Source organism: Ctenopharyngodon idella, chromosome 24 (genome assembly GCF_019924925.1).
Source record: "Ctenopharyngodon idella isolate HZGC_01 chromosome 24, HZGC01, whole genome shotgun sequence".
Lineage (NCBI taxonomy): Eukaryota > Metazoa > Chordata > Actinopteri > Cypriniformes > Xenocyprididae > Ctenopharyngodon > Ctenopharyngodon idella.
The window spans coordinates 12,563,319-12,588,056 of NC_067243.1; the positions used below are offsets into that span (position 1 = coordinate 12,563,319).

A 24,738-nucleotide genomic window follows, 5' to 3' on the forward strand; every position below is an offset into this window, starting at 1 on the left:
AAACGTTAACTGATAAATAACCATTAACAAGGCACATAACTTGTGTTTTTGTGTTAATGTTTGTCAATGCAATTTAGTTTAGAAACGCAATTATGTAGCTAGACAAGGCATTTATACAGCATTAAGCTATAAAGCGTTTAAACAATAAAATAAGTTTAAAAAAAATAACTATGACATTTTTAATTATAGGCTATGTAGCCTTTATTGGTTTACCTCGAAGGTAAACAACTTGTAATGTTAATACTACAAATGTGGGAAGAATCCTTTATATTAGCGTCCGAAGCTTTCTGTTTTCCTTTTATAATATATTTATAGCTTAGTTTTTGCTTCTTTGACGTATTTAAAGTGATAAAAGAAAAGAAAATGCTTTGTTCTTACCGTATTTATCCCCATAATTCTAGTTTTTCGTTTTGCGTTTGACCCTCTTCAGCTTCCGTCCTCCGCTCTGACGGTGACGGCCAGAAACATGGCGGCTGTCACTCTGCTTTGCCGTCCTGCGGGTGTCCTTCCCAAGCTTTCAGGTGAGTTCACCGTTAGATTACTTTGCCTTACAGGCAGTATGACTGTATATAAACAGTGTTATAGCTGAGGCTGTTAACGGGACGAATAATATAGTGATTAGATGATGTTTAAAGGAAATATATGTGTTGTGTTTTGTGACCCCGGCTAAAGACATCAGGCCTCATTTGTGCACTCCAACAGTTAAAGTATTCTCAGAAATATGCTACTGTGTCATTTTAAACGATAAAAAAACAGTTGTTTTATTGCAGGACTTTAATTTTTGCATTTTCAACTAAATGCAGTAGTTGTATGCAGTGTATCATAATAAGAGAGGATGTCTCAAAACATAGCATAGTGAGCTCCCTACCTAGATAGTATTTATTGGCATCACAGGCGCACATTTGATGCCCAAAATGATTCTTTTATTATTTTCTATAACTTTATACGTTCTGCAACATTTAACATGTAATATTTTATGCAAATATTGTTATTCTGAAGCATCAAGTCGTACTGCCCTTTACCACATTTACCCTGTAAAGTCTGACATATGAAATATAATTCGGAAATATATGTATATATATAAAACAGAACAGTTTATTGAACCTGTAGACAAAATATATTTTATTATTATTATTTTTTTTTTTAAGTTTCCATATGCGTTTTATGTTTTGTATCATATTTGAGACGTCAGGCCTTTTGTTGCCCATATACTATAATATTGGAGAATATGGACCTCCATTTTATTCAGAGGCCCAAACTGAGCAAAAATATGCTGTCTGATATATTTATACAGACAAAATGTAAGATTAATTCTGATAGCTTGTAATGTGAATAATGTAAATGCTATAGTATAGCAGACTACTTACATAAAAAGCATATAAATATCAGTTGTCACTCTGTATCTACCAATTATGTTTCTTAGTAAGATGATATTTAAGTGCTTGGTTTTATCAAAACTCTGTAATTTATAAAAGTTATTATTATGTAACTTGCTTTAGAAAAATCAGTAATGATTTCACAGTAAAAAGTCACCTGAAGGTGGACATGTTTAGAATTCTACTAAAAGGCTTTTTACTTGCTATAAAAATAAAAACTATCAATCAGATGACAGAAAGCATGTAGTAGATTGTGTACAACAGGATTTCCAGCAAAGTTTTGATCATGTTGATAATGTAGAGGCCCTAGAAATGTATATATTATGCAGTAGACTTTATAGGGTTTCATCAGTGTATTTGAATTATTCCAATAAACATTTATATTATTTTAATAGACATGTTTGTTTTCACATGATTTATTTCCTCTTTTCGTCAGGCACCTGTTCTCCAGTGTTGCTGGCGGCTGGGCCTGTGACTGTTCAGCACAAGAAGATCCATCATGCCGTGGTGCCGCGAGGAAAAGGAGGCCGCTCATCCTTCAGTGGTGTAGCTGCAACAGTGTTTGGAGCCACTGGATTCCTTGGGAGATATGTCGTCAACCGACTTGGTGAGTCCACATATCGGTTATCATAAAAGCCAGAATGAGCCTCATTCACTTACAAGCCTTCCATTGCCGTTTCATTCGCTTGAAATGTTGTTCGGGTTTGCTTTAGGACGTATGGGCTCCCAGATCGTGATTCCTCACCGATGTGACCAGTACGATCTTATGTACCTCAGACCTATGGGTGATCTCGGCCAGATCATCTTTATGGTGAGTACACTCATAACCATGTGTGATATTTCCAGAGGAAGAGTTTTCTTTCTAATGAAAGTGGGCTGAACTGATAAAATTGACGCTTTTACAGGAATGGGATGCAAGAGATAAGGAATCGATCAAAAGAGCGATCGCTCACTCCAACGTGGTGATCAACCTTGTGGGAAGAGAGTGGGAGACCAGGTACTGGAAAATAAGGCTGTAGGATTTGGGGAAAAAATTGCAATTTATTTGTATTTTTTTTAATATATATATATATTTATTTATTTATTTTTTCCTCTGATAAATTTTGATTGTGACTTAAAAATTCCAGGTTTGCAGAACTGAACAATTTGTCAAAAAAGTTGTGATTATATATCAATATGGCTATATAATAATAATAATAAAATATTACTACAAAAACGCTAAAAACTACAAATAGAAAACTTAATATAAAATTACTAAATAAAAACATAGCAATATGACTTAATATTTCACTGCAAAATGAAAAATCGAAACTGTAAAATTACAATACTAATATTTATGAATGTATTCATGTCTTCAAATGTTCTTCATTTTCAAATGTTAAACCATGAAACTTTTATTTTGATGAAAAATGGCCATTAAAGCTTCTTTTTTGCATCCCTAGAGTCAAAACATCAGAGCTTTACTATATCTCAAAATCAAATGATCATCAACCAGTTTATTAAACTAAATTCTGCCTAAGCTAAACGTAATTCTAACTTGGATACCTCGACGTGGTCTGCAGATATTTAATTAAATAGTTGTTGTTGTTTTTTTTACCTTTTATTGTATCTCATTTTATACACATTTTATCTCTCTTTTAAAGGAACTACAAGTTTGAAGATGTCTTCGTCTCCATCCCCCAGCAGATCGCGAGGGCAGCTCGTGAAGCCGGAATTAAAAAATTCATCCATATGTCCCACCTTAATGCAGATATCCGCAGCCCCTCCAAGTATCTAAGGAATAAGGTAACGGTAACATACTTGCTCAAAAACCATGTGTGTGCATAGAGTTAAAGTGTAGCTTCAACGATTTTCAAACTGTTTTGTATCGTTGTCAGTAGTATATGTAAATGAACAATGTTACCTGGACCAAGAAATTCCCATTTATTTGTCACCAAAAGACTTTTGACAGCTCCAGGGCTCCAGGGCTTTTCCCACTAAACATTTACTCTTTGAATTCTTGCACCCGGAAGCATCACAAGTCGACACCAATTATGATTATATTAAAATTATATTTATATTAAAAGTTTGCTAAGAAGTATTTCCTACTAAACCATGGCATTATTGGTGTTGGTGTTTTTCTACCTATTTGGCAAAAGGGAAGACAACAGAATTTTTTTCTCTGTTTTCTCAAATTTTCAAGTTTTATTGAAAGCCCATTTTGCCAAACGGTGAAAATACCCCTTTAAAATCAACAAAAAATTAAAATAGACCTAATTTACTTTCTTAATGCACATTCCTGATTGTTATTGTGCTCGATTTATGATTACATTATATCACTCCCCCAAAAAAAAATACCAGAAAACTTGACTTCTGAAATGACTTTCAGTTTCTGAATGCACTGTTGATGATTGCACTGTTCTTGTGTCATAACTGGTTCTAATGAGTTCAACTCTTGCAGGCTGTAGGCGAGGCAGCGGTGCGGGAAGAGTTCCCTGATGCCATCATTATGAAACCCTCGGAGTGCTTTGGAAGAGAAGATAGATTCTTGAACCACTTTGCTAGTAGGTATCTGACTGCATCCTGAAAACGGTTACTGAGTGTGAAAATTTAATATTTGCCTTCATTTTATGTGGTAGAATTTGCTCTGTCTGAAAGAGACAGTTCACCCAAAAATGAAAGTTCTGTCATCAGTAGTTTCTATCCACTTCATATCAGTAAACTGAATATGCAGTGCCATCTCCAGTCTGTGTCCATCCAATTGGCCTTTTACTGATAATTGTGTAATGGCATCCTTTTAAAAAAAAAACAAACAAACATAAATTCTGCCCTTGAGCCATTTCCATGCATAATTTTGTGTATATTGCAAATTCTGCATCTTTCGCATACTTGTTTTGTTCCAAACCAAACATTCTATCAAAACACAAATTGTAAATTTGTGTCTAGTTGATACCTAACCCAAAGTTTTGCACATTTGACCTCAGTACATTGCTTTGTCGAATCCATAATATTTGCTGTCTATGTTTAGACATGCGTTGGTTTGGCAAAGCTGTACCTCTAATTGCAATGGGCAAGAAGACAGTCAAGCAGCCTGTTCATGTGAGTATCAATCAACTTCAACACAAGAACACATCTTATTTAAAGTGCACCTATTATGCCTTTTCAGATATTACCTTTCACGTAATGTGTAATATAGCTGTTTGTGAATATGAAAGATCTGCAGTTCAAAGTGCACAATAAACAGTTATTGTCTCCCAAAAGAAAGAACCGATTCCGAACTGCCTGAAACGAGCCTAATATCAGCCTTACTTTCTGCACAAATCTTACGCAGGTTTGTAACAAATTTACATATGCAAATTTGCATAAAGATCGCGATCTCGATTCAGGCACCCACGCGATCTTACTTTATTAATGACAACGATTCTCCCGCGTCTTTTAAACCTTGACAAAATCATACCGGAACGTTCAAATCTGTGTTCGTGCTGCTAGAGCCAGAGAGAGCAGTTTTGAACCACACATTAGTTATTTCTGTGTTACAAATATTCAAATTATCACAGAAGTACTGAGATATAAGTTTTAAGTTAGTATACAAACACTGATGTCTACAATAGCGACCAAAACAGAGCAAACTACATTTTGAAACGAACTTGGCACGTCAAATAACCGTTGTATAAATTACATCTAATTCCACTAGGTGGCGACAACTGACTGTTTGTCATTGAATTATTCATTCAAAAGATTCGTTCAAAAACACTGATTCATCCAGTAATGAAACAAGTATTTATTAATGAGTCATTGAATTCTTTCAAAACCATTTTTAAAATAATTCATTCAAACATTTTCCAGCGATTAGAGTCAGCAATTTATATTTTGTCAGAACCTCTAGTAAATTAGATGTTATTTTGTTTGGTTGTATATTCAGAATCGTGGGAGAATCGTGATCTCTATTTGAAACCCAAAAAATCGTGATTCTCATTTTATCCAGAATCGTGCAGCTCTAATGCCCGTCTTTGATCTTCATTGGCTGCCAGCGAACAACGTCTATTTTGACTCGCCCTCAAACACTGTAGTTGTAGCTGAGGCCTGGAAGAGTTTGGTTTGTGTTCGCTGTTTTCTAATCACAACACACTGGGCCTTTTGACCAATCAGAGCAGAGTAGGCTCTCAGATAGGGGCACCTTAAATGTTCATGATAACGTTCTCTTATTATTTCAGATGAAATATTTTACTCTCCTTTAATTTTTAAAGGTTGTGGATGTGGCCAGAGCCATTGTCAATGCCATCAAAGACCTTGATGCTAATGGGAAAACATATGCATTAGTTGGGTAAGAACCGGCCCCATTTCTCCTTCACCGCCTTCTAATTTTTCAAAAAATTATGCATTTCCACTCTATAATTTCTTGTGTCCGAAAACATGAAATGAATCTCTTACTCCACAGGCCCAACCGGTATCTACTGCATGACTTGGTAGAGTATGTGTACGCACTGGCACACAGGCCATTTTTGGCTTATCCCATGCCTCGCCCTATCTATCAGTAAGCATCCCTTAAAAAAAATTTTTTTGTTTTTACTAATTTTAAGGGGTTAGTTCACCTAAAAATGAAAATTGTCATCAGTTACTCACTCTTATGTCATTCCAAACTCATAAGACTCACTTTTTCAGAGCACAAATGAAAATATTTTTAATGAAATCTGAAATTTCTGTCCCTCCATAGAAAGTTTATTCACCTGAAACTCTTAACGCTTTAAAATGTTCATAAGGAGATTGTAAAAGAAATCCATATGAATCAAGTGGTTTATTCCAAGTCTTCTAAAGAGACACAATCGTTTTATATGATGAACAGATTCAATTTAAACTTTTCTTCACATATAAACAGTGTCCGTTTACTATATTTGAGTGCTCTATTTTAACTCTTATGAGTGAACTATCCCTTTAAACTTTAAAAAAGTAAAGAAGTTTACTTTGGCCTTGACAACCTCATATATTCACTTTGTGTTCTCTGGATTTAGCCTCATCGCAAGCTTTTTTGAGATGAACCCTTTCGAGCCCTGGACAACTCGTGATAAAGTCGACCGGGTATGTGTGTCAGAGCATTACAACATAAGTTCTTGATAATAAGCTAAATATATTAACAAGTAATCTAAACCCTCATTTATAGTTCCACACAACGGACATGAAGTATCCTGACCTCCCAGGACTGGAAGACTTGGGCATCACACCTTCCTCCCTCGAGCAGAAGGCCATTGAAACCTTGCGTCGCCATCGGCGTTACCGTTATCTGGAGGCTGAGCTCGGAGAAACCAAGCCTGCCAAAACAGTCAGCTATTAAGCAACCGGTGGTCGCTCCTGTGTCCAGTCAGCTCTCTGCTGGTCCTCACATCTTGTCTAGTTTTACTTTTTTCTGTACATAAATAAAGATATTCAACCTATAGCTATGGTGTTTGTTTGTTTGTTTTCTTGGGAGGGAGTGTGATGCATTTTCTTAAATTTGCCACACATTACAGACTATTTTAGGCTATTTCGATATAAATTAGTATTGATCGCTTGACTCTCTCTCTCTCTCTCTATATATCTATATACAGTATATATATATATATATATATATATATATATATATATAAATATATTATAAATTTTAATGAGAACAAAACGTATTGTACATAGAGGGGTACATATAACAAAACATGTCGGGTAAATAAATACATGAGAAAAATAAATACATTCAATAAGTTGATTTTTTTTTTTATTCTTGTTTTTGCTACATGATACATCCTGACATTTTTTAACAATGTATATAAAAATAATATATTATTTCAGTCAGTTTTTTTGAAGAAACAACAAGAACATATTAAATTGATCAAAAGTGACAGTAAAGACTCCTGAAAAATGTCATCACATATTTGGTTTCCACAAAAATAAGCAGCACAACAGTTTTCAACATTGATAATAAATATTTCTTGAGCAGCAAATCAGCATATTAAAATGATTTCTGAAGGATCATGTGACACTGAAGACTGGAGTAATGATGCTGAAAATTCAGCTTTGCCATTACAAGAATAAATTACGTTTAAAATATACCCAAATAGAAACAGTTATTTTAAATTGTAATAATATTTCACAATATTAATTATGCTTTTTAGTCTATTTTTGATCAAATAAATGCACCCGTTATGAGCATAAGACTTTTTTTTTTTTTTTCAAAAACATTAAATAATCTTACTGACCCCAAACTTCTGAAAGGTAGTGGAGTATAATAATAGAACTTTGACTTCATGCTACTGACAAAAACAGCTCATTTTAACCACTCCCATTTTTCATATAAGAGATGTCTTGCATAAATCAAAATGAACTACACCTTTGATTACAGGAAACATTATGAACAGGCATTCATAAACTCCTGAAGCATTTTTCACAGCTGCAAAGACATTTTGAAAATGAGGATTGCTACAAGAGTCGATGTGTTAGTTATTGGTGTTATAGTTTACACTCTTGTGTACATGTCACTTAGACAAGAAAAAGTTAATGACAACAGGTTACAAAGGCCAGAAGATCTGGAGGTTCTTAGAAGAATGAAGAGAATAGAAGATCAAGTTAATAAAATAGGTAAGTTTGTTCTCATTATATACATTTTAATTTAACATTATCAGTGATTAAAAGATGCCATACTAAATTGTTATATACTTTCATTTTCAGCTAAATTCATAGATGTTAAAAATCAGCAAGTCAAAGAGCCTGTTGTGGAGCAGAAAATTAAAAAGAAAATTGAGGTTAAGAAGTTGTATCCAAACTCGTATCTATTCCGTTCATGGGGAGCTGAACTCACAGAGGAGGAACAGATGGAAGCAGAAAAGCAGTTTCAGGACTACGGATACAATGTGTTCCTCAGTAACAGATTACCAGTGAACAGAACAATCCCTGATACTCGAGACCACAGGTAACAGCTTTATAACAGTTTTCGAGTTTAGTATAATTTAAAGCCGCGTTTCCACTGAAATTACCCGGAAAAAAATGACCCAGGAACTTTTTCCCCCAGACCTGTCTTAAGTTTTAAAAGCGGTCTAAGTACCGTAAAGATTAGGCAAATTAGTCCGTTGACGTATGACTGCGCGCGACTTTACAGTTCCCTCTGAATTTCGTCCTCCGCATATAAGCCTAAAGCCGCCGGTGTGCCGAAAAAATCACCCCTGCCCTGAAAAGCACCTTCGTCGTTTTCATTCTATATCTATATATATATACAGTCAAACCAAAAATTATTCAGACATTTTTTATATATTTTTACTAGTGGGTGCAGGACACTATAGTTCATTTACGTAAGTGAGGCAGGGCCGTAACCACCATAGACATTGAGGGGGACAAGTCCCCCCCAATAATTAGAAATGGCCAAATCGTACCCCCCAATATTTGAAATTCTTGCACTTTTTGTCACTGGATGACAAAAAGGTTTAAAAGTTAAATTTTTAGTCTGGTCTGCCTCAGCGGTCTAAGAACGCTCGTCAATGTCAAAATGATTGAGATGGCCAATCAAATTAAAAAGTAGGCGGGGTTTACGTTCTCTTTTTGCACGTGCACACAGTCTTCACAACACAGACAGACGGGTGCGTCAATCGATCGCTTAAAGGGTTAGTTCACCCAAAAATGAAAATTCTGTCATTAATTACTCACCCTCGTGCCGTTTTACACCCGTAAGACCTTCGTTGATCTTCGGAAAACAAATTAAGATATTTTTGTTTAAATCCGATGGCTCCGTGAGGCCTACATAGGGAGCAATGACATTTCCTCTCTCAAGATCCATAAAGGTACTAAAAACATATTTAAATCAGTTCATGTGAGTACAGTGGTTCAATATTAATATTATAAAGCGACAAGAAAAAAAAACAAAATAACAACTTATTTAGTGATGGCCGATTTCAAAACACTGCTTCAGGAAGATTCGGAGCGTTATGAATCAGCGTGTCGAATCATGATTCGGATCGCGTGTCAAACCGCCAAACTGCTGAAATCACGTGATTTTGGCGCTCCGAACTGCGGATTCGACACGCTGATTCATAACGCTCCGAAGCATTCTAAAGCAGTGTTTTGAAATCGGCCATCACTAAATAATTCGTTATTTTGTTTTTTTTTTTGGCGCACCAAAAATATTCTCGTCGCTTTATAATATTAATATTGAACCACTGTACTCACATGAACTGATTTAAATATGTTTTTAGTACCTTTATGGATCTTGAGAGAGGAAATGTCATTGCTCCCTCACGGAGCCATCGGATTTAAACAAAAATATCTTAATTTGTTTTCCGAAGATCAACGAAGGTCTTACGGGTGTAAAACGGCACGAGGGTGAGTAATTAATGACAGAATTTTTATTTTTGGATGAACTAACCCTTTAACGCCGTTGCGGAGGTTCTATTTTTCCGGTAAAATCACAAAACAAATGCACACAAACGTGTCCCTGCTCTACAACCATTGATGGATATCTTTGATTTTAACAAGGGGGGGGTGGGGGGAACTATGCGAGGGCGGATTAGAACATGCAACAAAAAATCTACCACTCGACCACTAAGGAATTTGAATATTTATTGCGGATCGATGTAATTATTCACTAAATTGAAGAATCTCGGAACTAACAATATTGTATTATGAAACTATCACAGTAAACATGAGTTCTCAATGTACTATTGAAAATGATTTCTGGACATCGTAATGTTATTTTTTCTACAGTTGTTATTGTACATATCTGATATAGCATTGTATTAGCAGAAATTTCGTTCACTGTTTTGTTTCTTTATGCTTTATAAAAAAAATAAATAAAAAAAAGGTCCCCCCCAATGTTCAAGACATGGTTACGGCCTTGAAGTGAGGATAGCAAAATAAAGTAAACTGTGACATGTTATACCCCAAAATTGTGAAATTCTTAAAAAATACAGTGCTGTTGATACAACTTAATCGCATCAGTCCTATTGCTATTGGGGGGGGGGGGCTTTTCACGGCAAGATAGTCTGCCAGGAAATGCACCCCCTCATATCTGCCACCAGGAAAATGTCACATCCATGAAATTCAAATCTAAGCAACAAACAGGAGATTCTAACTGTGAGATAAACTGAACTAAACAAAGCACACATAACATTCAATTCAGTTTACATTTATTTGTATAGCGCTTTTCACAATACATATTGTTTCAAAGCAGCTTTACAGAAAATGCATGTCAACATACAATTTAGAGGGATCTGTTATCAGAGGTCTCTGATAACAGAGTGTCCAAATTATGTAATTTCAGAAATGTACATATACAAATCTCGCAGTTAGCTAACAATGTATTTATATAAGGTATTAATTTAAGGTAAAATCAATGAGCTCATTGAAGTAATTAATACATGTTAACAATGGTTAGGATATATAGCAAAATTTGGAATGGTGAATGTTGATCCAGAGTTTGTAATTTTAACAAGCGCAGTTTCTGTGCTATGATGAGGCCTGAATCCTGACTGAGATTTTTCATAGATATCTTTTTTTTTTTTGCAAGAACGAGCACAGTTGAGCCGACACAACATTTTCGAATATTTTAGCCATAAATGGAAGATTTGAGATGGGTCTGTAATTTGCTAATACATTTGGATCTAATTGTGGTTTCTTAATGAGAGGCTTATTAACTGCCAGCTTGAGCGGTCTTGGGACATGACCTAGAGATAAAGATGAGTTAATAATATTGAGAAGAGGCTCTGTAACAGGTAACAATTCTTTCAGTAGTTTAGTGGGTATTGGATCTAATTAACACGTTGTTGGTTTTGTCGCAATAATAAGTTTTTTTAGCTCAACTATCCTGTCCTATAAAGTTGTAAAGCACTGCAACTGTTCTTGAGGGGCAATAATTGAGGCTGGATCATAAAACGCTGTGAAAGGTTGTACATTTACAATTGTACTTCTGATGCTTTCGATTTTCTCAGTGAAGAAATTCCTAAAGTCATTACTACAAAAGTATTATAATATTTTGTTCTGGTGATGTCTTTTAATTTGTTAATCTAGCCACTGTACTAAACAAGAACTTTGGATTGTTTTGGTTATTTTCTATGAATTTGCAGAGATGCTCGGCCCTGGCTGCTTCTAGAGCCTTTTTATAACAGGACGAGCTGTCTTTTCATGCAATTCTAAAAACCTCTAAACGAGTTTGTCTCCATTTGCGCTCTAGATTAAGGGCCCTACTTTAACGATCTAAGCGCATGGTCTAAAGCACACAGCGCAGTTGCATTTATTGCATGTCCAAATCCACTTTTTCTAGTTTAACAAAGGGGAAAATGGTGGGTGCACCCGGCACATGGTCTAAAAGGGTTGTCCCTAGTCTCCTAATGAGTCATGGGTGTGTTTTGGGCGTAACATGCAGTAAACCAATTAGAGTGTCATCTCCCATTCCCTTTAAAAGCCAGTTGTGCTCACGCCATGGCGGATTCGCTATTTACGTGGCAGAATTTGGAAACGGATCTGCTCGTGTAGATCATCTATGGGAAAAGCCGGATTCCACCAAAGCATTTTTATCTTTATGCACACAATAATAAACCTTTACATTGTAATCCTTTTATTTTTAATATTTGGCATGTTTGTGTCTTGCTGCACACCCTGTGTGTGTAATAAGCATATAGGTGCATATTACTAACGCGCTCTTTAAATAACAAAAACAAATATTGACTTTAGACCAGCATCAAATTAATAGGACTGATGCGATTAAGTGGGGTGATTTTCTTGGATGTGACATTTTCCTAGTGGGAGATATGTGGGGTGCATTTCCTGACAGACTGTCTTGCCGTGAAAAGCACCTGTACACTACTACATCCTGTACATAAAATATACTACAACCAGAATTTGCAGGTTATAGGACTGAGTAGTTGGTTCCATTACATTGGTTCTATTTAAGTGTGTGAATTAATGTTATTTTATTTTACATTTTACATAAATGCAAGACACAAATGTGTTATATTATGCGTATACATTGTTACAATATATCAACATGCCACTTTACAAGCTTCTTTTGTAGGATGAACTAATCAAGACAAACTGTAATATTTAATATGTTGTATCAATAGCAAGTCAAGTCAAGTCACCTTTATTTATATAGCGCTTTTTACAATGTAGATTGTGTCAAAGCAGCTTTACATTGATAACTGGTACATTATTTGGCTGCACAGCAGCTCTTAAAAGAATAGTGTCAATGCAGGCAGATCAAAGCACTGTTGAATATCAAATGTCAAGTTAAATGTCAAGTGTCCCCAACTAAGCAAGCCAAAGGCGACAGCGGCAAGGAACCCAAACTCCATCAGGTGACATCAGGTGGCAGACAAGTGGCAAATAGGTGTTTAAATGGAGAAAAAAACCTTGGGAGAAACCAGGCTTAGTCGGGGGGCCAGTTCTCCTCTGGCCAACAGTGCTTTGTTACGATTCAGGTAGCTATCATAAGTCCGACAGGATCGCAACATTCAAAGTATTTATTCCAGTTCCATCCAATTGAGGATTGTATTCATCACGGCTGTTGAGGAACTGTGTCGTGGCTGTCGTGTCGATGAGGCCCTCAGAGTGGATGATCTAGTTGACTCAATCTCTGCTGATACTTCAGGGCTGCGTTGTGGTCGTGTCAAGGCGCGCACTGTATTTTCTAAGAATTTCACTCACAATTTTACTGGTAGTCCACTGTATGAAGAATTTTTGGGTATAATATGTCACAGTATACTTTATTTTGTTATCCTGACTTACATAAATGAACTATAGTGTCTTGCACCCACTGGTAAAAATATATCAAAAATGTCTAAATAATTTTTGGCTTGACTGTATATATATATATATATAAAATGGCAATTGTGAGTTATAATGTCAGAATTGCCAGATAAAAAGTCGCAATTATACATTTTGTAGTTTTTATTCAGTGGCGGAAAGCTTTTTTGTAAACGTATTGTAAATGTTTAAATTTTCTTGATTTTACCACTTTAAACAACACCTTTAAAATAAATTGGATATAGAGCTTTATTAATAAGCCTGCATCTATATGGAATTTGATCCATAATGTCATTTTTTCAAAACTAGGTGGTTTAATATTATTAACCTGTAATTATAGCATAATGAAAATCCCTATCAAATTATCCCTTTTTCATAGGCAAATATTATTAGCTTGGTCCCTCATTTTTAAACACAATTTTACACCTCACTCATATATAATTTGGAATAATAAGGACCTACTGTATAAACATAAATTTCTTTTCTTTGATAGTTGGTTTAAAAATTTAAAATTATTTTTGTATCACAACTTTTCAATCAGAATGGTTCAATTTGTAATTATTCTGAGTTCTTAGTATAGTATGGAATTCCTGTTACTCCGAAAGAATTTGCGATTGTGGCTGATGCAGTGTCACAAGGAGTTCTTATGCTTTTTAAAGGGTTTTCTTTTTCAAGGGTTTGTCACTCAGTGGATCTGTGTAAAACATTTGTAGGTAAACAGTGCCTTTTTTCATCTAAATCAAAAAACAATAAGAAAATTAGAGTCTTGTTTCAGGAGGAATCTGTTTCTATGCCATATGTAATTTCTTACTGGAATGGACTTGTAAGTGACATTCCCTGGAAAAAAAGGTTTGGACATTACCTCACAAGTATCTGATAACTAACAAAATGAGAGAAATAACCTTTATGTTAATTCAAGGGTTTTACCCAGATAAGTGCTCTCTCAAAAGAATGATATTAATACCCTCTGTTCATTCTGTTTAGAGAAACCTGAAACTACTTTACATTTATTTTGGAATTGCTCTCACACAATGTGCATTATGTGTGTGTTTGTGTGCACAGATGTGCTGTGAAGATCTACCCCAAGGAACTGCCGTCTATTAGTGTGATTCTGATTTATTTAAACGAGGCTCTGTCAGTCATTAAAAGGGCAATCCGCAGCATCATTGACAAAACACCTGCTCATCTGCTAACAGAAATCATCCTGGTGGACGACTACAGCTTGAATGGTTAGTTTTACTCTAAATATTTGTTACATTTTATTTATTTGAGAAGTAAAAATATTTAAAAACTGTATTTTTATTTTTCTAGATAGTTTTTTCATGTTAAGCATGAATGTGAGGTTAATAAAGAAAAGTGTGCATGAATTAATTTATAAATTATTTTATTAAATATTCTAATATATGATAATATTAATAATTAAATATAACAATTTATGCTATTAAATATTTAAAATTTCTTAACAGAGGATCTGAAGTTGCCTCTAGATGAGTATATTGGTCTAATTAACAAAGACAAACCTGGCTTAATCAAGAAAGTGAGACACAAAAGGCAGATAGGCCTTGCCAAGGCAAGAGTATCAGGCTGGGAAGCGGCCACAGGCCAGGTGGTGGCCATTCTGGATGCCCACATTGAGGTTCACAACGAATGGTAAATACTACCACTGTTTGAGTACAATAACATAAGGGAATTATCCTTGATAAATAAACATTTGATTGCCTTATTGTTCCAGGGCAGAGCCACTGCTTGCAAGAATCAAAACAGACAGAACAATAGTGCTGTCGCCAGTGTTCGACAAAGTGCTTTTTGACACCCTGGAGGTTGTTAAGTACATTCCCGCTGCTCATGCGTTTGACTGGAACCTTTGGTGCATGTACGAGTCTTTCCGGCCAGAATGGTACAAACTTAACGACCCATCAGAACCAGGAAAGTAAGTGGTGTCACTTTTTTTTTTTTTTTTACCATTTTAAACACCTTCACTTTCTGTAGTTCATTTTAAACGCCCCTGCAGTGTGACAGATACATTTTTAAAAGTGAAATGCGTTTTTTGCTCAGCCAAAAAAAATAAATAATTCCAAACGAATCAAAACATAATCAACCTAATGCGTTTTTGGGCAACACAATGGCATTAATAAATGAAACGGTTACAACATTTACTGTATGAAGGTGGTTTATTTAATTCCTAAAAGAATCAGTGTTCTAGATGAATCGGTTGAGCGAACGATGCAACATTTATGCTTATTTCCTTCGTAACCAATCTGTGTTTTTGATCAAATCGGTTGAGCGAACGCTGAAACATTTATACAGATGGCTGTTTATATCCCAAATAACAAAAATATATTCTAAGAATGTTTTGCTAACGTTCCCATTAAGCTATGAAAACCTTATTTCTGAATGTTCTCTTGAATGCTCAAAACGTCCAGTTTTTTAAAATGTTTAAAAAAGTTTTCCTTGGTTATGCGAACGTTAAGAGAACATTCTATTTTATCATTCTTCAAACATTAATGTTACTTTTCAGTGTTCTCTGAACAACAAGTAGTAACATTTAAGAAACATTAGAAGAATGTTCAACTGAAACTTTCTATGAACAATAAATTCTAAATTTTTCTGCTAACATTTTGAGAATATTACTAAAGACCAGATAACTTTGAAACAACATTCTATTAATGTTACTTAAAGAACATTTGTTCATAACTTTGAGAGAACCTTCTGCCAGAATGTTAGCCAAAGTTCTGAGAATGTTCCCTGTAAGCTGGGTTCCTTCCTAAATGAATCTGCATTTTTTATCGAATCGGTTGAGTGAACAGTACATTTATAAAGATGATTGCTTATTTAGTTCCTAAATGAATCAGTGTTTTTGAATAAATCGGTTGAGATTTACCTCACATAATGACTCATTTTTTGTTATGCTGGAAACAGAATTGCCAAGGCAGGACATACTTAATTTGATAAATAGGCTACAGTTTGCAGTTTATGATTTGATTGAAGTAGAACATTTCTTTTTCTGCGTTGTTAGGAGTCCCTCAGTCATGGGTATCCTTGTCGCGGATCGTCAATTCTTAGGAGAAATTGGAGTTTTGGATGAAGGAATGACAATTTATGGGGGTGAAAATGTTGAACTAGGAATACGTGTAAGTTATTACTGCATATTGTGGCACCAAAAAATGCATATAACATGTAAAAAGTGTTTGAATTTGATCAATATCTGATAATAAATAAATAACTTAATATTAAATCAGGTCTGGCTCTGTGGTGGGAGTATTGAAGTGGTGCCATGTTCAAAGATTGCTCACATTGAAAGAGCACATAAGCCTTATTCACCGGATCTCAGCAAAGCCATGATTCGAAATGCTCTGAGAGTGGCTGAAATCTGGATGGATGAATATAAATCATATGTAAATATTGCCTGGAATCTCCCTCTAAAGGTAACAGTAATCGTAAACATTGTTTCAAGGTCAGTTGAACATTAACAGTCTTGTTTATAACTATTCATTTCATTGATCTTCATATCATCACCCTGGACCAGGTTAACAAAATTACTGTTTTTCCTCTAGGATCATGGGATTGATATTGGTGATGTGACTGAAAGAAAACAGTTACGAGAGAAACTCAAATGTAAGCCCTTCAAATGGTATCTGGAAAATGTTTATCCTCTGCTAGACAGCTGGGAAGACATAATGGGTTATGGCGCAGTAAGTTGCTCAAAGTCTTCTGATATACACAATTTCCATCCCAAGAAGAGATAAATAAAGTTCAGTAAATAGTTGATCCATCTAAACCAGTCATCCCCAAATTTCTACTGTTTGTTTCTCATGACAGTTGAAGAATGATCTTCTAGAAGATTACTGTATTGATCAAGGACCTGTTCCTGGAAGTGTACCTATTCTGTATGGGTGTCATTACTATGACTCTCAGGTACTGTATGTAAGTGTAAACCTTTGCTGTGAATATCTACATCCAAAACACACTCTTCATTTCAACATCTCTCACAGCATTGTTACTACAATCGTAATGGAGAGATCTACATTGGAGGACTCAAATCTCACAAGTATAACTCCAACCGTTGTCTAACGGATCCCGGTAGTGGAAGCACACCAGGGTTACATGACTGTAAAAAAGCCAAGGAGAAAGGACTGGGTATATACTGGGACTTCACTCAGGTATGGTCCTGATGTGCATTTGTTTTATTATTTTTACACCACATTGCTTAACATTGTTAAGTGTGTGGCTAGTATACATATATGATCATAATTATAATTTGAGCATTGATATAATCAGTGAAAATTAATTTTATGGTTTCTGTTTTACAATTAGGGAAATGCAATAAGAAATAGAAAAACAAACCGATGTCTTGAGATCGGCCAAGGACAGGATTCCTACTATCATCTTATTTTGCAAACATGCACAAGACAAAATTGGACAATACAACATGTCATCAAAGACTTTTAAAAGGACATTTCACAGAAGTGAAAACATTATAAAAGGAATCAGTGTAAAAGAAACTGCAAAACAAAACTGTGTGTTTAAAACTTTGAATGTTATACTCTTACTGTGAGGTCTATGTCCTGTAACAAATACCTTTTTAATTTACATTTCAAAATCTTCAAAAATGTTTGAAGTATCATTAATTCAAAATGTTGCTAAACAGTTTCCTCAAAGACTGTTAAAACTATTAAAATATACAACATTGTGTTTGTCTGCAACAATTAATTACAAATGTAAGATTATATATATATATATATATATATATATATATATATATATATATACAGTGCTGCTTGAAAGTTTGTGAACCCCTTGCAGAATCTGTGAAAATGTGAAAAATTTTAACAAAATAAGAGAGATTATACAAAATGCATGTTATTTTTTATTTAGTACTGTCCTGAGTAAGATATTTTACATAAAAGATGTTTACATATAATTCAAAAGACAAAAAAATAGCTGAATTTATTCAAATGACCCTGTTCAAAAGTTTGTGAACCATTGATTCATAATACTGTGTTTTTCACAGATTCTGCAAGGGGTTCACAAACTTTCAAGCAGCGCTGTATATATATATATATATATATATATATATATATTACAGTGTGATAAAACAAAACATGATAGGCCTATAAATATTTATGAAACATCTTGGATCAGTGGAATTTATAGTGACTAGCGAGCAAAGGTTTATGGACTTTTATAAAATGCAATTATAAAAAGGTTACAGGGTTAAAGCAGAAGTTTTGAACTGTTTCATCACCTGTATATGTTCAAATAGAAATTGTGTGTGTGGTTTGTTTTATTTCAGCCATTCCGTTTAACTCCTTCAGACCTGAATTATGTTCCACTGAGCAAACATTTTTATACAATGGACATCAGGGCTGAAGCAACAAAAAATTTGTCATATTTTAAAGGGTTAGTTCACCCAAAAATGAAAATTCTGTCATTAATTACTCACCCTCATGCCGTTCCACACCCGTAAGACCTTCGTTAATCTTCGGAACGCAAATTAAGATATTTTTGTTGAAATCCGATGGCTCAGTGAGGCCTGCATAGGGAGCAATGACATTTTCTCTCTCAAGATCCATTAATGTACTAAAAACATATTTAAATCAGTTCATGTGAGTACAGTGTTTCAGTATTAATATTATAAAACGCCGAGAATATTTTTTGTACACCAAAAAAACGACTTAAATAGTGATGGCCTGATTTCAAAACACTGCTTGATGAAGCTTTGGAGCGTTATGAATCTTTTGCGTCGAATCAGCGGTTCGGAGCACCAAAATCACGTGATTTCAGCAGTTTAACGGTTTGACACACGATCCGAATCATGATTCGATACAAAAGATTCATAACGCTCCGAAGCTTCATGAAGCAGTGTCTTGAAATCAGCCATCACTATATAAGTCGTTATTTTGTTTTTTTGGTGCACCAAAAATATTCTCGTCGCCCAACTAAAGCAAACGCTCACCTCCATAATGGTGACTTCAAACTTTATTATTTTCAATAAAACAGCAACATCTAACCCAGGGGTGGGCAAACTCGGTCCTGGAGGGGCCGCTGTCCCTGCAGAGTTTTGCTCCAACCCTAATCAAACACACCTGAACCAGCTAATCAAGGTATTCAGGATTACATGCAGGTGAGTTTTATCAGGGTTGCAGCTAAACTCTGCAGGGCAGTGGCCCTCCAGGACCGAGTTTGCCCACCCCTGATCTAACCTGTCACCTGGTAACGTTCCCAGAACGTTCAGAGACGGTCACGATGTGGAGTTCTTTTAAGGGTTGGGGGACATTTTTTGGTGGACCTTCAGGGAACATTCAGGATGTTCTGGGAATGTTTAGGGGACTATTACTATAGGAAGTACTGTTAAGTACTTCCCAAATGTCTACTTTGTAACGTTCTTGTGCGACCATAAAATAACCAAAATAGAACGTCCCCCTAAACTTATATCGGGAACGTTATTAAATGACTAACAGAGGACCGTATGGGAACGTTCTGTTAATGTCCCAAATATCCTCTTTGTAACGTTCTTATGTGACCATAAAATAACCAAAATGGAACGTCCCCCTAAAGTCATATAAGGAACCTTGAACTGCAGCACTTTCATTACCAAAAGAGGACATTTTAGGAACTTCCCTAATGTTCCGTAAAGGTTCGGAATTTTTGTCAAGGTCACGAGAACTTTGCCTTCTACGTGGGTTTATACAGCATTTACAAATTCGTTTTATTGATTTCTATCTCAGACAGCTTGACAAGGATGCTCTCGACCATCAAGTTAAAGAACAAAGAGAGAAACTAAATGTCTATGGTGAGTTGTGTGAGGACCAGAATAATGTTATAAGAACATTCTCTAAATATTCAGTGTTGGTTCTGGGAACGTAAAAAAATGTCCAGTTTTCTTGACGTTCGAGGAATGTGTTTTATGATGTTCCTGAAACGTTCTTTCAACTTAATTTTGATTTAAAATTCAACATTCTAGGAGCATTGATTTGTAACATTCCAAAAACATAAATTTCCTTAATGTTAATAGAATGTTGTTTAAAGGTTAGTATGATGTTCCTGAAACATTTTTTCAATCATTCAAACACCAGCTGTGAACAAGCACTGAAAGAGAAATAATGCTACCTACACGTGCTATCAAAAATTTGATAATTCCCACTTCTAAAGTCATGATTATGAGCTCATCACATTCAAGCTTCGAAATAGGAGGGTGTTAATGTGCAATTTTTACCTAGGAAACTTAATAATTCCAAGAGCACATGAAGGCAGCATAAGAACAAAAACTACAACTTTTTTCAGCCACAAACAGCATTAACAGCTTCACTTATTACTAACCAGACTGACTTTATTTCTGTCACAAAATGCTTCGTTTGGGGTCACCATCATGGAGATCAGTGTTTGCTTTAGTTGAGCTCTTGACTCTTTTATTGAGCTGTTTCTTTTTCAGCAATTGCAGAAAACATTTATGTGTTGATAAAGCAGATCAACATGTCTGTGTTAACAACAGACAAATGTCTAGTTTAAAATTGATTAAACAACTGCTTTTTTTGTAATTGTTAAATTAAAGAATTGGAGCATTATTGAAATGTATGAAGCTCAACCAATGTAAAAAAAAAAAAAAAAAAGATCATTTGTAACACCATTGTTGTTTCAAATGTTGATGTCTGTGAGATTATAAATAACACAGTCATTGTTAACTGATGTCTAAATGTGTTGTGTTTAACTTTTAAATGGTTTTGGATAATCTTACACAAATCACTTCAGTGTTACAAAAGCTTGAGTTTATTACTTTTTTCCTTACATAACATTTAAATTCCAAAAGAAAGCAAACCTACACAGAAAGTAGTTGTATAAAGTAGTCGAATCATCTAGTGTGCGTTCATGTCACTGGTACAAGTATTTTTTCAAACGATTTTCAAATCTTTACTGGTTTTAAAACTTTGGGAGACCATAGACATAATGACAGTTTCAACTGTTTTTTAGCATTATAATTCTCTGAACACACACTATATGATTCAGTTGGACCACGAGATCACACAACTGTTGATTGCGGGAACGAATTCACAGTGACACGAGATCTCGCTGAGACTCGCTAGATCAAATGTGACTTGAGAAGAAAAACAAATGGAGGACAATCAACGTTGTCAGCTGGCTCTCCTGTCACATATTCTGCTTAATTAACACATTTAATAAAACATCATTTAGTGTTAGTTCTTCTCTTGCTGCTGAAATTGTGTTAACTGTGGCAAAAATAGAAATGGAAAAGGTGATGTTGACAACTTGATGATGAAGAGGTTGTCATCATCTAGTGGTCTAATCTTACACAGCGGTTTTTTTTTGTTTGTTTTTGTTTTTTTTTGATCATGTGGATGTAATGCAGTTCATTTCAACTTAATAATAGTCTGTTATAAATTCCATTGCTGCATGAAGCATGTCACCATTGTTGAGATTTATATTTCTACATAAGAGGGTCTATGGTTGAAAAAATACTTAAAAAGTCTTGCAGTGGTCAACCTGAAGCTTTCGCCTGTACATCTACTGAAATTAAGCAGGGTTGAGCCCAGTCTATATCTGAATGGGAGACCTCCTGGGTCAGTGGGTCTTAATGCCCCAGTACAGTCGCAATAAGCTGTACTGAATAAAGGGTCTAACTCAGCACATTGCCTAATGCCCCAGTACAGTTGCCATAAAATGTACTGAATAAAGGGTTAAAGTAAGCCCTAGAAAATAAGGGGTGTAACCCTGGGGCAAAAGTAATCCCTACATTACATCACAAATTATATAGTACTTTATTTAGTTCTTAAAACTTACATGGAAGCACTTTTTTTTCATTGCTATTTTTAATGTTTTTGAAAGAAGTCTCATATGCTTCTCAAGTCTGCATTTATTTGATCAAAAGTACAGAAAAACTGTAACATTGTGAAATATTACAATTTTAAATAATGGTTTTCTATTTTAATATACTTTAAAATATTATTTATTTCTGTGATGCAAAGCTAAATTTTAATAAGCCATCTTCAGTGTCACACGATCCTTCAGAAATCATTCTAATGCTGATTTATTATCAGTGTTGGAAACAGTTGTGCTGCTTAATATATTTGGAACCTGTGAAAAAATTTTTTTTAGGATTAATTGATGAAAAAAAAGGTTGAAAAGAACAGAATTTATTTAAAATAGAAAAATTTTCTACCAATATAAGCCTTTACTATCACTTGTAATCAGTTTAACACATCCTTACTGAATAAAATTATTAATTTTGCTTTAAAAAAAAGAAAGAAAAAAATGACCGACTCCAAACCTTTGAACAATGTTACTATTGTTGCTATTGTTTCTGTTTTGAAAAGATTATATATTGTTACAAAATATTTCTAACTGCAGAAAGATTTCAATACACACCACGTTTTAAACGTATGTCTGTAACCTGTGCAGTCTGAACTGCTCCAAGCGGGACTCGACCCAGGTCGCTGGCATAGGAGGTGGGGCCACTAACAGAACACCAAAGACCGCAGTTTCTAGTGCAAGTTTACCTGACAGTTCTCACTAGCTACAGTTTGATTAATTTGTCAGACAAAATGGCACACTGAGCATTATGATTAGTCGGGTCGCCTGTCTATCGAACTTCCAGCAAAGGGTGATTTGTTGATAGCACGTCCACATGTTGGAAAAAAAAAAAAGTTTTTTTAATACATTACACTTGTTATTGGAGAAACAAAGCTTTTCAAAGCTTCGAAACAATTGAACCAATTGCTTTGCAAAATGATTCACTGTTTTGAAGCATTTGAAACACTGCACACTGGTGACCCCTGCTGGTCAGAACAGTGTAAATGCAACAAACAGGAGCGGTCCGCCCAAGTGCCATTATTCCATGCCGCAATGCCTGGCACAAAGTTGCTATCTGCATGGGGATACACTGACAGATACTGCAGCTACTTATTATCACACACACTCAACAACTGACACTCATACAACAAATATAAAGAGATTCTCTCAGAAAGCTTTCTTTTGATAACTGTAAATCAAAACATGCTCACAATATTTTAACAAATTTAGGCGAAACAGAGGTTGGATTGTGCATGTTCATTACCTGTCAATCATAACTACTTATGCCACAGTGAGAATTTTCTTCCAGCATCACTCCATCTCAACCTTTACCCAGCAGGCACAGGATGTAGACTCCAACATTGATCAGACATTGGATTTTGGTTAAAAATGAAAATCGGGTTGACGTCTTAACCCAACGTTTGTTTGATGTCAAGGTCCAATGTTAGGGAGATGTTGAATTTTGGTTGGAATAAACACCAAAGAAAAGGATAAAACTGTGAAATCCATGGCAGTACATCATTGACGTGTAAACAGACCTTTAGTGTTAGTTTTTTTCATGCTGCTGAAATTGTGATGTTAACAACTTGATGATGACGAGGTTGTCATCATCTAGTGGTCTAATCTTACACAGTGTTTTTTTTTTTTTTTTTTTGATCATGTAGATGTTAATTTCAACTTAATAATAGTCTGTTATAAAATGCATTGTGGCATAAAGCATGTCACCATTGTTGAGATTTATATTTCTAAGAGATTCTATGGTTGGAAAAATGCTTGAAAGGCCTTGCAGTGATCAATCTTTTTTTTATTTTATTTTATTTTTTTATAAATATGTTACATCTGTGATGAGAGAAATTAAGCTTTTCAAAGCTTCAAAACAATTGAACCAACTGCTTTGCAAAATGATTCACTGTTTTGAAGCATTTGAAACACCATACACTGGTGACCTCTGCTGGTCAGAACAGCGTAAATGCAATAAAAACTCCTGCTAAACATGCATGGACACTTTTTACAAAAAATAATAAATAAAATAAAAATACATGAATAGATAAATAAAAATAATTATAATAAAACACTAATCCATGATGCATCACCAGAAGTGTATATGTGTATTTGATTGTCAAAATATTTGGTATCTGAACAAAATTTCATGGAAATATCATATATATTCGCATTTCATTTGTACAATACACTTTACAAAAATATGTTCAGACATTAACATTTGCTCTGTTGTAAGTATAAACCCTCTGGGTTCTACTCGCACCCCCGCCGAGACTTGAACCCAGGTTGCTGGCATAGGAAGCGGGCACACTAACAAGGAGGATTAAGCCCTGGCTATACTTTGTATGGTGGCCACCTTGTGGATAAACTAATTACTGCAAAAAAATTAAATGTACAAGTACGCACGGTTACAAAAATTTGGCAGTGCTGTACACTGACCCTCGCGTATGCATAAAAAGTGAACTATACTTTGAGCTTAAAGACCACAGTCTCTAACATCTTTTGCTTGTGCGCCTCTTGAGGTCGGGGAGTGAGGTTTACCTTTACAGCTCTCTGCTATCTGGTCTTCATTACACTCACCCCCTTAAACCTCACTCCCATCCGGGTCATTGTACTAACATAACCCCACCTGGTCCTAACCACCCCGCTCTGAGCGGACTCAAACATGGATCACCAGCATGGGAGGCGGGCATGCTAAAAAAACTGACCAACATCTCGTAATCGAACATAACCAACCGACATTAAGATCTCTTAACCGAACAAAACCAGCCATCACTGAAATCTCATAATCGAATAAAACAGACGTCATTGAAATCTCGTAACTGAA

General features: G+C 35.1%; 2 protein-coding genes across 7 annotated transcripts in view; both read left to right on the forward strand.

The window, feature by feature from the left end:
- The first annotated feature begins 364 nt into the window (after nucleotides 1-364).
- On the forward strand, nucleotides 365-6,786 carry ndufa9a (NADH:ubiquinone oxidoreductase subunit A9a). Its single transcript, XM_051883940.1, has 11 exons — nucleotides 365-521; nucleotides 1,813-1,983; nucleotides 2,090-2,187; nucleotides 2,282-2,373; nucleotides 3,020-3,161; nucleotides 3,817-3,919; nucleotides 4,384-4,454; nucleotides 5,603-5,679; nucleotides 5,794-5,889; nucleotides 6,365-6,431; nucleotides 6,514-6,786. The coding sequence occupies exons 1-11, from the start codon at nucleotides 467-469 to the stop codon at nucleotides 6,682-6,684; spliced, it is 1,143 nt and encodes a 380-aa protein (XP_051739900.1). The 5' UTR covers nucleotides 365-466; the 3' UTR covers nucleotides 6,685-6,786.
- Nucleotides 6,787-7,694: 908 nt separating this feature from the next.
- Nucleotides 7,695-24,738, forward strand: part of LOC127507058 (probable polypeptide N-acetylgalactosaminyltransferase 8) — a 129,098-nt gene continuing 112,054 nt past the window's right edge. For 2 of the 6 annotated variants that reach the window (XR_007928224.1, XM_051883924.1), the window contains exons 1-2: nucleotides 7,695-7,958; nucleotides 8,049-8,289. Coding sequence is in view for 4 of the 6 variants with exons in the window: in XM_051883924.1 (XP_051739884.1) it covers nucleotides 7,790-7,958; nucleotides 8,049-8,289 (410 nt within the window). In the remaining 2 variants the exon portion in view is untranslated. Of the gene's footprint in view, nucleotides 7,959-8,048; nucleotides 8,290-14,168; nucleotides 14,336-14,572; nucleotides 14,757-14,838; nucleotides 15,037-16,122; nucleotides 16,238-16,345; nucleotides 16,532-16,660; nucleotides 16,799-16,925; nucleotides 17,022-17,098; nucleotides 17,267-17,420; nucleotides 17,797-24,738 lie in introns of those variants that run through there. The other 4 variants (XM_051883925.1, XM_051883929.1, XM_051883926.1 and 1 more) reach the window with 4 other exon arrangements.